Here is a 14,924-nt window from a genome sequence, read left to right as displayed (position 1 = left end):
GGAGTCTACTTTGACTGCTGTGTCAGACAAATTAAATTTGTGGACTTCTGTGGGAAATACCGCCTCCCACTGATGCACTACTTGTGTTCTCCAGAATGCTCTTCTCCTTGCAGTTCTGCCTCTCACAGCTCCACATCCCAGAGCGAATCTGACTCAGAAGATGAGGCTAGTGTCGCCGCACACAGAATGCAGAAAGTTCTTCTTGGTTGAACAAGGGTGGTGTGAAATACTAAAAAACTGAGCAAAGGTGGTTAAAAAAGAAGATAGAGCTTGAAGTTTACTAGAAACCTTATCTTCATTCTGAATGTCTATGAAAGAGTCGAGGATGATGTAAAAGATTTTGTTTTATCTACCCAATCAGCAGGAATGAGTCCAGTTCCATGTTTTGGATTCTTTGAATATAATTTACTCTGAATGACAGTTCCAAATTGGGCTGATTGTTTGCAATTTTCACTCTAGGTTTGCATGAATCACACAGTAGAATGGTACACTCAGAAGTGCACTGCTATGAAAGGCCATGAGTATGAGTAGTGTAACTTGTAGCAGTTGAGATGAAGAATGCAAGAAGTTATCAAAGCTGTAGTTATTATCAGAGTTGTCCTAGGGTTTAGGTTGAACCATTATCAGGATTAGCCCTCCCTTCTTATATTGCCCATATGTTTAGATTACACAGCTATTCCGATAAGCTCACACATGGTTACATAGGACCTAAACTTTTTTGACCAACTAACTGGTTAAGTAAGGGATATAACTTTTAAGTGGGATATTAAAACTCTTCAGTTCTTCTCCTTTGTTCTATATGATTGTTATTAACATGTAATCCAACAATAACTGTTACAGTGCCTTAATCCTAGCAAGGATATAGAAATTTATTCAAGAAGTAATGTCAGAGCAACCTGAAACACAACATACTATACAGAACACTTTAAAACATGCTTTAACAGAACTAGGTCAACAACTGTATATCCAATATCTGATCTCATGCAATTTTAACTTCATTTTTTTGTTCAAATGTATAGTAATCCCTTCTAAGCACATCACTTTTACACTTAATGGGAGGGCACAATCTTAATCTTCTCATCATAAGACAGAATAATAGTTTTTGACAGAAAATTCTGGAAGAAATGTAAGCTAGGAAAGCTGCTTTATATCTTGCATTAAGTGAGTGGAGGGGAAAAAAGTGACTCCTTTGCCTATGTAGTCTGCTGAACTGTAACTTTCCCTACATTTAAAAGAGAAACTATTGATAATATGACTAGAAAAACATGGCAAGAAGCCAAATAAAATTAGAGAAAGGAGTCATTGTTTATATACACAATAGAATAGTTTCCAAAACTACTTTAGCCATGGAATACTTTTTAAAAATACAGTATTAATAAAAAGTAGAAAAAATATATTAACTATATTGTATCCTTAAAGTATAGCAGAAAAATAGTTTCACAAATTAATTGCCATTAGAAATTACCAAATTTTTATTAACTAGCTTAATATGCAATAAATGTTAAATAATATAGCACAACTATAAGTTGATATTATAAAATACACAACATTTACTAGTAATCATTAGATAACCAACCTATAGTAACATAATGTTTTGTTGGTAACTGCTAAATATACAATAATATGCAGATTAGACAAGTATTAGAACATCAGATGATCTCTTTGACTTCTGACATTCATGACTGGGCACATCATTTCTTTTTCTTTCTTTACTTTTTTTTTAACTGTCAAGATCATTAAGTACGAGCACATCATTTCTTAAAGGTAGATTGTTATATAATAATGATATATATGTGTATTAGGATTTTTCACATATTATTGTAGAAGAAACTGTAGTATAGGATAATTCAGGGATTATGTGTTTATTTGTATGTTAATTCATGAAACATGAGAGTTTCATGTAATTCATGAAACATGAGAGTTTCATGAACTGCAGTTGTGAAACGCTGCTATAGAATGAATCCCTTCCCCTTTACCTTGTTATAATGTAGTAATTTTTTTTTTTTGGTTCAGAAATTTTCTGTCTGTAGAAGTAATGTTTCTACCGCCTAGCAAAGTAGTACATGAGTGCTTATATCATAAAATAGAAGTAATAAAGTCTTTGCTTACTTTTCCATGTGAGCCACAGCATGCTGCAAACTGCATAATTATGAAAGGTAAAGATGACTTAGGCTATGCCTAAGTGACAACCTAAAATGTTTTGTAAGTGACTTAGTTAAGACACATAAAATATTTTAATAGAAAATAATGTATTCATAGTAAAATACCTAAATTGAAAGGACCAAATTTTTCTGGCTTAAATTCCTCTGCTTATTTAAACAGATTACCAGCTTCACCTAAGTAACATGTTGAATAGTCTTCTAAGAGTTAATCTTTGTAAAATAAATTGGTAGGTATGTAAATATAGTACTTAACCTTACATACCATTTCCAGCTTCCTAGAAAGAAGTTATACTGTTTCATCTTTTACAGATATAAATAGGTCCAACCAGAAACAGTTTCTAGCCTTTGCTGTGTATTGTAAATGTATACCACAGTGTTCTTTCAACAAAATGTGGTTCTGCGTACTGTTGAAAAATCTATGATCAATGTGCAACTGTCTTTGGTAAACTTTTAATGAAACCTACATTTTAACTGTTAGCGTTATCTTTTTAAAAAATCTTGGACCTAACCTTTTATAAGAGCTGCTAATAATCTCTAAGATTTTCCTGTTTTCTTTTCCCCACCTTCCCTTTTTGTATAACTGATGATTATAGAAATTAATCAGAAGGCGCGAAATAAGGGACTTGATTGATAATCTAGAAACCATATAATCAGCTCTCAATCATATAGCTGACTATGTACTTAAAATGACAGTCTCTTTAGTTCCTAAGTCACATGTTTGTGTTTAATTACAGTTAAACTTTAATTGGGCTTTTAAAAAGACATTTACAGAATCAGCAAAGTCTAAATTTCATAATGAAATACGTTTTAATGCCACTCTACTTGGACAGTTTTAGTGACCAAAACTGTGACTAAAACTACTTAAGCAAAACATTAATATATTTAGAATGGAATTCTTCACTGCTAATATTTGAAATTGGAATGAATACATTATACATTTCTTAGTAGTCTTTATTCCTAGAATCCATTTATCTCAGCATCACCAAACTGAGTTGGTGAGATAGTCCTAGGATTTCAGAAAATAGGAAAATTGGTTAATACAATATTTTGATTCCATGGTGCCAGGGATTAGCTGACACAAGGACCAGCTGGTCAGGGTTCTCACTATTCCTGTATTTTGAATAGTGGAGGTAGGTCCAAAGCTGACTGGTCATATTTTACATCTAAATGTGTGCTGAAGAGGTGTTATTGTACAATTTTTGATATTTAGAACTTTTTTTTACCACATTCAAAAGTAAAGATTTGCATTGTAAACTATATCTCAAATTTGAGAAATTTTTGTGTTGATGTAAATAAAAGTAAAAGACGGTCCACAGTAGTGCATTGTAATACTGCAGACCAGTTCTACCGATATTATAAATATCAGGCTTAAACAAAAGAAGAGAAGGAAAAGGCCGATTGCTGGAGTGTTAAATGAAATCTTTAAAAGCAACAAAGGGCAAGGAAAGAAAAGTCACCAGACTCCTACAGATAGTCCTGAGCCAAGAAAGCCCTTTAAAGTAATAGTGAATTGTTTTAAAATTAAGTTATTAAGTGGCCTACTGACTACCGTTAAAAGCCTTTATCACTAAATTTATTCAGCCTCCGCTATTGGTAAATTATCCACATTCCTTCATAAAGAAGGGCCAGCAAATAATAGGATTGCCTTACAGCCAACCTTGCTCTTCCCAAAGGGAGAAAGTAATACCTCATTAACCTGGAATTTGTGGCGTAGCAGGTAGCCTAGGTTAATGTTTACTTTTTCAGTATGTAAAAAAGTAAGAACACTAAGGAAATAGTGCAAATAAAGTTTGACCTTTTAAAGCATTTTAGCAATAGCTATTTATATAAAAAGTTAGTGGTATTTTTCCTAAATATTCATAACAACTTTTGTAGATAAAACTTTTATCAATTATAGCATGTATATATAAGATTAGTTATGCTACATTTAGAAGTACCTAATTTTTAGCTAAATGATCCCCTTTCTTCTCATCCAAAAGTAGAGATTTTAGGTCAGTATAAGTATTACTCCCCATTTAGCTTGAAATAATGAGCTTTTAAGTTGTGCTCAGCATTTAATAACACTAAAGGCTATTATATAGGTTTTTAGGCACTGTGACCTGTAATATGCAGTTCTGATTCCCTCTGTATTGAAAAAAAAGTATTTGACCTTCACTGTTTCTATATTAAGCACTATGCCTTATATAACATTAATGAATACCTTATATACCATTAATGAATTTTATAGCATGCAATTTTGTATTTTTATTGTAATCATGATCTTTTTAAAGGTTGCAGTGATTTCAGTTGTCAGAAAGTATGTGCCTTAAATCCTCCACTGTAAACCCAAAGTTTGGGCATGATATCATTTAATAAGTTGTTTGTGATAGCCTTGTGACCTTTCGAATTTGACTTGAATGAGAAAGACTGATGCTAAGAGATTCCTTCCCCTAAAATGGCCTAATGTGTATGAGTCTAGGGCTTCTTGGGAGTGAACTTCAATCATGCAAACTATCGCAGAAGATGAAAGCCATAAGGATCAGGGTCCCCTGAAATAAAGTCAGTGAAAAGGTATATTCTCTTGTATATTACTTTATTTTTAAAAATTTAACTGGTGCCACCAAAGGATGACATAGCAGTTTCTAATCATCTTCATACTTATATCATCATATGAAGATGTTGTTATTATGAGGCCTGCCATATCTTGTAGTCTTTGTAATATAGGTTGAAAGGGGAATATGTTTAATATTTTTGTATGCAAATATCCCCATTCTTTGTCTATCTCTCCTTGGTCCATATTTACTAGGATTTGTTGTAAAAAAAAATAATAGTTTGCTAACATTACATGTTATTGAACACTCACAGGGTAATAGTGATTTGGGTGCTACTAGACTTTTAATTAGCATTGGTCAGTCTCAATTCTTATAAGGGGCAGTATTCAATCTAGTAAATATTAAAATCTATTAGTTTAATGAAGGTTATTTATAAACTGTCATATTAGAAAGCCATAGTAGAAAGACCATCTGCATTCACAGAACTTAATTTGTTCCTTTGGCTACGAATACATTGGATAAGCCTTTTTTGTAAATTCCAGCTGGGGGAAGATCCTGGGATAAGATTGATATTGCAAAACTTTATAAAATTGGTTAATTCTGTCTACAATTGATGTTTAAGAGAATCCTTTCACTAACGTAAATGATTCACATTGATGTGTTATTGAGAAAGAATATTAACCTCAACAGTTACTTTGTAACAATCATGTAAAGACTTGTGTGCCAGCAGTTGAGGTTCATTGCATTTCTGAGCCCACTTTGTATGAAAAACAAAAACATAGTGGGAGAAAAATTTTAAATAACCAGTATTTTAACTTTTCATAAAGTTTGGGACCTCAAAGGATATTAAAAATATATTGACTTTTACTTTGATCAAGTTTTTATGCTCTGATTTCTTAATTTTCTATATTTGAAATCTTGTGCATTATGATCTACATCTTATATAAATAATTATAACAGTGGTAAAAATAAATGTAATTTGGCTACATTCAATAATTTTTATTTTTGAGATAAGATACAGTTTATTGTATCAAGGTAATTTGTTATATTACCTTGTAATTCTAAGTGCTCTAAAAAGAATATTTAGGCTACTTCAACTCTAGTGCCTTCCCCCCTGTCCCATACACACAAAAGAATGCGATCTTATATTAACAAGCCCTCTGTGAATTTTGCCTTATTGAACATTGTGCCTTATTTCATTAAAAGTGTTTTGTTGGAATCCAATTCTGTATTCTGGAAAAGTAACAGTATTTTAGTCTTGATTGATGAGCATTTACTTTTTAAAAAATCTAAAATCTTTACTTATAATGTTGGTTATTTGCCTGATTACTTGTTATGTAATTAAATACATAATGAAGCATGTATTAGCATTTACTCTTTGTGCTAGATGGAAGGGATAGAAGATGAATTAAACCTCCTAGCATTCCTTCTGCTTCCTCAGTGTCAACAGACTTAGGGATGCATGCTGTAACAAGAAATGGGTCAGATCATCTTGCTTACTAAGGTCAGTGACTTCTTGCATTTAGTCCAGAATCATACAATCTTAATCCAGAATAATACAGTTCTAATAGATCACATTGATATCATAACACTTAATATTGCTATTTTATAGTACCATTATTTTGGTGACCTTAGAACACCTGACATTTTTCTAGATCCAGAATATGGAAGAATATGGTGGTTAGTTATGAGTTGGGGTAAATGGAGTGAGTAGGAAAGGCACATTCTTTGCAAAACAGCGAATGCTTCAAATTTGCTGAGATAGAAGAAGCTCAGCACTTGCCTGATTAATATATAGGAAGGCTTCTTGGTGAAGATAGACCTAGAAATTTGAGGGACAAGAGAAAACACATCAAGTGTAACTCCAACCTCCTTCCTGAGAATAAAAGCATTCTCTAACCCACTCAGTTCTCCTTAGAACTAGTGCCACAGGAAAATTTTTTTCTTCACTGACTTCTCTCTTTATACATACCAAATAGAAAGCCAGAATTTTTCAGGGGATATGTGAGTCTTAGGCATGTTCCAACCAGTCATTTCCACCTTCATGAGCAATTTATCTGCAATCCCTAGAGTGTTAGAGCTAGAAGAATCCTTAGAAGTCTGAAGTTGACTCACTTATTTGAGACATGAAAAAAAATTCAAGCCCAGGGAGACATGTCTAAGACTCCACGTAGCTGAATCTTGAATCCAGTCTTCTGGATTTCCACTTCAACTCTGTGAACTCTATGGGATGCTCCTTCTTTTATTTAATATGCTATGACAGGAAATCAGTATTGATACTGTGCTATAACTGGCCTACCAGCATTGAAGTGATGCTGTGTTTACTACATCTCAATGTATTCAGAATTTTAGATCTGGTGGGAGACCTTAGATAAGTCAATATCTGTCTGGCTCTTCACTATTTACAAAGCACATTCAAGAGCTTATTTAATACTCATGACTTTGTGAGGTAGTACAAGATTTGGTGAAGTGTGTTGGTGTGGCTTATCTAAGCCTTCCCCTTCCTTCCCCCAAGTTTAAAATCAATTGAGAAGTTAACATAGACCTGAGATAGAGATCTAAATATTAGCCTTATCAAATCAGAATATAGCTTCTTGTATTCTTCCACTTAAATTGATTGTTAGCAACCACATCACAGGCTTCCCCTAAAAGGACTGAGTCTACCCCTAGGTAGTGCTCTATGACACTGACCACAAGATGCCACTTTGGGCAGGCAGATTCAAAGGATGGCAGGTCAAATCTTAAACCCTTTAGTGCAGCCCAGTAGAGAAACTTGGACCAATTATCTTCAGACTTTAGCCATCTAGGCAGATGAACTAGTCTTTCTCCCACAGGAAGGAAAAAGATACTAGACAGGTTTCTTCTGGGCAGTTGTTCTGAAACCTGGCTGCACATTAGAACCACCAGAGGAGCTTTTAAAATGTACAGATGCAAGGGTACCATCCTCAGACCAGTTGAAACCTACTCTCTAAAAGTAGAGTCTGGGCAGCCATAGTTCTAGAAGCTTTCCTAGGTGACTTGGTTGCCCAGCAAGAGTAGAAATCAGTGCTAGTATCAGTTCCCTTATGGTAACTTGAGGTCAATAGATTAGGGTTTTTCCTTAACAGATAAATAGGAACAAAGGGATGAAGCAACTTGCCCAAGTTGTCTTAAATAGTAACAGAGCTGGGACTAGAATCCATTTTTCTATCAAAAACAGTATTTTTAAATTGAATGCCTACTTTAGACCAGACACTGATTGCTAATCCAGCGTTCTTTGCTGCTTCATGTTACTTTTTTCCTGAACTGAAAGTATTTTCAGAGTATAAGATGACATATTCAAGTAGACTGGCTATATTGAAGCCAAATGCAACTAAGGCAGAGTGTTTGCCAAATTGTGGAAAACAAAAGCAGCAAACAGATCAACTTGACCAGAAGCATTCATGAAAGGGTGACTTGGTCAAATAATTAGGTTACAGTGACAAAGCAGGGGACAGCCTTCCAATATATGAGGAAAACTTTGTCAAGCTGTGCACTGGTTCTTTTGACCGCAGATAAACACATGGCTAATGTAAGCAACAGTGAACAGCATGACCTTTCCAGGAAAAGAAAATGTAGACATCCACCTTTTGACACTACACTTAATTTGTAAACATAGATTCCCACGTAGGAAACAGTAAAGAAATTTCAACTCAACTACAAATAAGCATTAGGCATAATTTCTACCCTAGTATCTTTTAGATCTACCTATGAGACTATGTGATTATTTTCTTGTTTAACTCTGGATAATAATCCAATCTTAAGATTTCTGTGACTATATGAAAGCTTTAAATGGAAAAGAAAAAAACTTGTTCATGATGCCATGGGAACTATATAGAAAAGAAAATATTCTTAAAATGTTGTAATGGATATTTTCTCCCTACAATTAAAGGCTGAGTTTTAAATGCTGCTTTGGGCGTTTTAAAAGATGAACTAAATAATGATATGCAAAGTAAATTTAACTCCTTGAAAATTAAGTTTATTTTACAGCTAGAAAGCTTCTACAATATTGTAAATTTTGTTGTTAATTTTAACCTTGTAACCTTGACAGTCATCTCCAAGATTCTTTCTAACACTAAGAATCTACAATTTCCTGTGCTCAAAAGCTCCTTGCTATTTTTGGTAGCTCTCAAACATTGGTAAATTCTTGTGACACTCACTGTACTCCTTTTAGTCATCGCTATTTAGATCCTTTAATCTTTCCTCCTAAACCAATGCACATGCAGCCAAGGACAGAGTTAGTGGGGTATTGAAAACTTTACCCCTAATCTGCAATTAAAATTCCACCCTTTATATCACTTCCTCCAAGGGTTTGTTGTAGTGGATGACAGATATCAATGGGCAGCTTTGAAACAAATAATCTTAGTGTTTTATTTCTGCTGAGGGCAGCATCTCATAAAAGAAAGGCATGTGTGTAATTGACCAATGGATGGATAAGAATGAATCAAATGATTACTAAATGCCAATGGCTTGAGCTGTGGCATGACTACACTTTTAACTCTGGCCTGATGTAGGAATTTTTCTCTAGTTCCAAGCAATCATAGAATCAACAGTTTAGCAGTAAGAGCTTGAGAAGCTAGCATCACACCCTTTATACAAGAGGACAACTCAACCATCAGGGTAAGAATATAGCCTGTGTTTAAATACCTTGAGATTTTACTTTAGCAATTCTGAAGTTTAACAATTGACACTGGAGGAAGCATCTCCTAAGGTTCAATGATTTGTGCTAGCCAGATTAGATATGTGGGTAAGTTTTAAATTATCCATGCCACAAGTTTTAAATTATCCATGACAGATGTCAATGGCACAGAGAGGCACAATGACACTGTGTATAGTTGTGTGAGTGTGCGTGCGCACACATGCACATATGTGTACACTACCCATTGTATTATTTTTGTACCTTTGGCTCCAAAATGTTGCTGTTCCGTTCCTCTTCCTTACTTTCTCCCAATCCAAAATTCTTCCCACCACACAGGAGTCATGTTTCCAACAGTTCCTACCTTTTAAGTGTTCATGCAACATCTATTAGGAAGAGAAAATAAGAGAACAACAGAATCAGAGCTCTATGTAGTTGAGATATAAATCTAATAATATAAGGACTGAACATCAAGCTGTGATAAGTTGAGAAAAGAGAATTATTGGTGGTGAAGCTTTCAAGTTTGACACCAGGAAGCATCCAGACTAGTACAGATACAGGGGTTGATGTATCCAAGAGGAGGAAAGAAGGGCAAGGTGCTTCCCAGCCACTCCTGGCTGAGTGTTCCATGGTGCCCCAATGATTAATGGTTGATGATTAATACCCGAAGCACAGTGAAGTTATGTATGCATATGATTTGTAAATTGCCACATAAACATGTACATGTTAAATTGTAAACTTGTCCCAAAGAGAAGTTTCACTTTTTTACCTATTCTTTGTTATCCTTACAAATTCTCAGGTAATATAATCTCTTCAAGGTACTATTAAGGAGAGGAAGTGTCAAATCAACGTTTACATTCAGACAAAACCAAATCATGTATGCAGTCCCACATACACATACAGATACCACATGCAAATGTGCACATATGTACACATTAATGAGCCTATTATCCTGATGAGGATGACTTTCCTGTATGTGCCCTTTAGCCCCAAGTAGCCAAAATCTAATCTCTTCTTTATACGACCATGAGCACCAAAAAAGGATTAGGCAATCATTCATGTACTAACAGATCCAGAAATACAGGCCCTGTGAGTGCACAACCCAATAAAATTAGGCAATTAAGAAGGTAAGAAGGTCATGTTAGACGCAGATGCTGATGTAAGGAAATCACTTGGTACTAAGAACCAATCTTCAAAAGACTGCAGCAGCTCTGAAGATTTTGGGCAGTGTTATTTTGTTTTCCTTCTTTTCTTCTTATTCTCTTAACCTCCTCCCCCTCTTGTTCTTCCTCTTCTTCTTCTTCTTTTTTTTTTTTGAGACAGACTCTTACCCTGTTGCCCAGGCTAGAGTGCCGTGGCGTCAGCCTAACTAACTCACAGCAATCTCAAACTCCTGGGCTCAAGTGATCCTCCTGCTTCAACCTCCCGAGTAGTTGGGACTACAGACATGCGCCACCATGCCCGGCTAATATTTTCTATATATTTTTAGTTGGCCAACTAATTTCTATTTTTAGTAGAGACAGGGTCTCGCTCTTGCTCAGGCTGGTTTTGAACTCCTGAGCTCAAACGATCCACCTGCCTCGGCCTCCCAGAATGCCAGAGGAATTACAGTTCCTCTTCTTTATCTGTCTTCTCCTCCTTCCTAATTATGATAATGATGCATAGGTCACAGAATTAGATGTGGAGGACACAAAAGGTAGTCTTGTTTTCCAAGGTCTTAGTAAGTAGTTCAGAACTAGAACACTGAGAAGATGGCAGTCTGAGTAGTTGCTTTTCCTCCAACTAGTGATCCCAATGTTTAGTTAAATGGCAGCAAAGGCTTATGAGTATATGAATAAAAATGAGGCTGTGGGCTCTGTATGAGTCCTAGAGGAAAGGATACCAGGCTCTACCCCTGCCCAAAGACTACAAGCAGACCATCATTAGAAATCCCCAGGGTGAGAACAAACCAATAAATCAGTAAAGGGAAAACTTGGCTCATAGAGATCTTGTGGATCCTAAGGGTAGAGGTTGATTTCAGCCCCACATGAATGTGTGACTTCTCTATGGTCCCAAGAAGGAACCAAATAGTGTCTTCCCTGCCTCTGAGGCTAAGTGAATTTACAAAGATCAGAAAGCAGGGTATCTTCCTACCTACTTTAGTGGAAGACTTATGGACAGCTTATCTCCACATAGTGAGCTCAAAGAGATGAGACCACTTTGCTTTCCACATCTATGACTGCTGTCTCTTTGGATATTCCACAACCAACCCTGAACTCCACTGAGTCAACAAAGGAAACAAAAATATATCTAAAGGAAGAAAAAAGGAAATAAAAAGATTTTCCAACTTAATTCTGTACATCAATTAAAGGAGAAGATGATCACTGTTGAGACTCAGATTAGTGGGCTAGAAGATCAAATGCAGAAAATATCTCAAAGCATGGAGGAAAGATATAAAACTATTAAAATCATGAGAGAAAGGACAAGCCACTTGGGAATAGATCCAAGAAGGCTGGCATATTATAATGGCAGATCCACATAGACAAGGTACGTAGAAGAAAAGCCAATAATTACACATGTGAAAGGAGAAAATTTTTTAGACCAACATACCTGAGTCTACAGATTGAATGGATACCCCAAGTTTCTGGCTGGATTGATAAACACACACACACACACACAATATTCTGGCAAGATTCTGGAGCTTTAAGGGAAAAAAAGGAAAATTTATATAAACTTTCATATAGAAAGAATAAATTGCTTATTATAAAGAAAACAGAATCAGACCTTTTCTGCATAACCAGCTACAAGAAGTTGGTGGAGTAACATCCACAGACTTCTGATAGAAAAGGATTCCAACTCGAAAATTTCTTGACCAGCCAAGACTTCATTTAATTGTCATGGTGGTAGGAAGATACTTGCAGATATGTAAAAAATCAAAGACTAATACCTATATTTTTCCACCTAAAGAAAGTACTTAAGAGGAGACTAGCCAAACAACAGATTAACCATAACAGAGACTACAGGATGATAAAGAAGGGATGAAATGGAATAAATAGACCAATATAAAGACAGATATAGATATATAAACAAAATATACACAGAAAATCAAAGACTGAGAATGTTCATATGTTGATACCAAACAACCTAACAGCTGAATATATAAGGCAAAAGCTGTAGGAAATAAAAGAAGACATATAAAACACAATTATATTGGAAGACTTAAACACTTTTATTTTAGAATTGGACAAGTTAGATATATAACAAATGTGGGATGATATAGGAATTGAATAATACAATTAATAAACGATGTCATATCTATGTATAGGATCTAACATCCTTCAAACAAACAACAAAACCTGTTTTGGTGCCCATGGAATATTTGCAAAAGTCAGTCATATTTGACCATGAAGAAAACCTTAAAATATTCTAAAAACGACATTCTCTGATCTCAATCCAAAAGATTGAAAGCAAATAATGTAAAGATGACCAAAACCATACACAGAAAAGCAACCAAAAAGAACTTTATTTACCAAAATCCAAATGTCACAGTGGAAACTGTTCTCAGAAGAAAAAGTATACCTTAAATGTTTTCATGAAATAGTATAAAAATAAAGTTAATTTTTAACCTCAAGAAATTAGGGAAAAAAAGAACAACTAAGTATATTTTTAAAAATTAGGAAAAGGGGGCCTGGTGTGATGGCTCATGCCTATAATCCTAGCACTTTGGGAGGATGAAGCAGGAGGATCACTTGAGGTCAGGCGTTCCAGACCAGCCTGAGCAAGAGTGAGACCCCATCTCTACTAAAAATAGAAAAAATTAGCCAGGCATGGTGGCAAATGCCTGTAGTCCCAGCTACTGGGGAGACTGAGGCAGGAGGATCATTTGAGCCCAGGAGGTTTGAAGTTGCAGTGAGCTATGATGATGCCACTACACTCTAGCCCAGAAGACAGAAAAAGACCCTACCTCAAAAAAAAAAAAAAAAAAATTTGGGAAAAGGGGATTAATAAAGATTTTTAAAAAAGCTAAAATTAATATAATAAAAAAGAAGTAAGAAGTACAAATAAATATAAACTTCACAAAAGTTGAATGAGAGCTAGACTGATTAAGAAAAAACACTGGGCAAAAGTAGATAAAATTAAGAATTCTACAAGAATTCTAGAAAACTACAAACAGAGGAGAAATTCAAAGCCTAAAAGAGAAACCCATGACAACAAACTGGAATCTTAAAGAAAATGGGTGATTTCCTAGTAAAAGCACAAATTACCAAAATGGGCCCTGGAATAAAGAAACTATAAATAGCATAAAAAATCTTGGAATGGTCATTAAAAATCTTACATTGGGAAAGATCCCAGAGTTACATGGGTTTATAGCTGAGTATTAGCTGACCTTTGCTTAATTTCAATATTATTTTAAATGGTCAAGGCCTAGGAAAAAAAATGGGACTTTCTTCAATACATTTTATGGTTTAATGTCAAAGCTTGATATAGTTAACATATTCCATCTAATCTAAGATGCTAATGGTTATAAAATTCACATTATTTGATGTACCATTACAAAAGTACTTCCTTAGCATTTAAAATTGCTTTTTAATTTACTGAAAGCACTGCTTTAGGCTTATTTTAATAGATTTTTTACTATCTATCATTTTTGTGCATTGATTATAAAAGAAAATATCTTCATATTCAGAGTCTTACTCTTTTGAATCACTTTTAATTCAAAGCTGCTGTCAGTGTTTTTCCATATAATATTGTCTTCTGCACTAAAAAGCATTGGTTCTATGACCTTTTCCAAAAGAAAGATCCATTATTGTCTCAGACTTTTTTCCAAGCTGCTAACATTCCATTGGCAAATTTGATGCATAGCTTTCATGCTCTTGCCAAGAGGTGTCAATGGAGAGTTTCATGCAAGTTTACACCCGCACAGGCAATGATAGCTGACTCAGCCTGGCCAATAGCAGTCATCAGCTGCATCCTGATTTCAGAGATACTAAAGTGTGAAAAAATATGCTTCATGGAATCAGTGAAGTGTAATAGTACAAAAACAGAAAACTATCAACTAATCTCACGTGTAAAATAGGAACACAGACCTTCTGGAAACACTATTAGCAACCAGAATCTTGCAATGTATCAAAAGAATAATGACCAAAACCAGACCCTTAATTCCGAGGAGCAGTTGGGCAATTTATAGGAAGAGAAATTGAGTGAAGATACTAAAGCCATGATTACAACAGTACTGCTGTCACTTTTTTTTTTTTTTTTTTTTTAAGAAAACAGTAAGTATTTGCCTGGAGGCTCTAGTCATAATCCTACTTCAGTCACTTACCATCCATGTGACTTGCACCAGCACAAGTCATTCCCTGGTTCCTGTTCCCTGGAGTATAAGGAGAGCATACCTAAGGTCCTTTTCAATTCTGATAGCCTAGGAATTCATGAGTCTGGGGCAGTTTCTCATACACCAATAATCCAGCCCAGATTTTATATAGGATCTTGTATATGTCAAACCCTTAGTCAGGTAGAAAACTGGTTGCACTGCCCAATAAATCCTCCTGCTCTTTAATTTCACACAACAGTGCAAGGTCTAATCATAGCTCGAATAGA

At 35.0% G+C, this 14,924-nt stretch overlaps 1 protein-coding gene across 1 annotated transcript in view; it reads left to right on the top strand.

Annotated features, from left to right (window-relative positions):
• The window catches only part of LRRC58 (leucine rich repeat containing 58), a 30,814-nt gene extending 16,227 nt beyond the window's left edge, over nucleotides 1-14,587 (top strand). Inside the window, exon 4 of the mRNA XM_012780552.2 lies at nucleotides 2-14,587. Within this exon, the coding sequence (XP_012636006.1) occupies nucleotides 2-210 (209 nt within the window). The 3' untranslated portion in view covers nucleotides 211-14,587. The remainder of the gene's footprint in view (nucleotide 1) is intronic.
• Nucleotides 14,588-14,924: the final 337 nt, after the last annotated feature.

This window comes from Microcebus murinus, chromosome 1 (genome assembly GCF_040939455.1).
Source record: "Microcebus murinus isolate Inina chromosome 1, M.murinus_Inina_mat1.0, whole genome shotgun sequence".
NCBI classification, from domain to species: domain Eukaryota; kingdom Metazoa; phylum Chordata; class Mammalia; order Primates; family Cheirogaleidae; genus Microcebus; species Microcebus murinus.
Note: the sequence above shows the minus strand (reverse complement) of the source record. Positions and strands in the feature narration are given on the sequence as shown.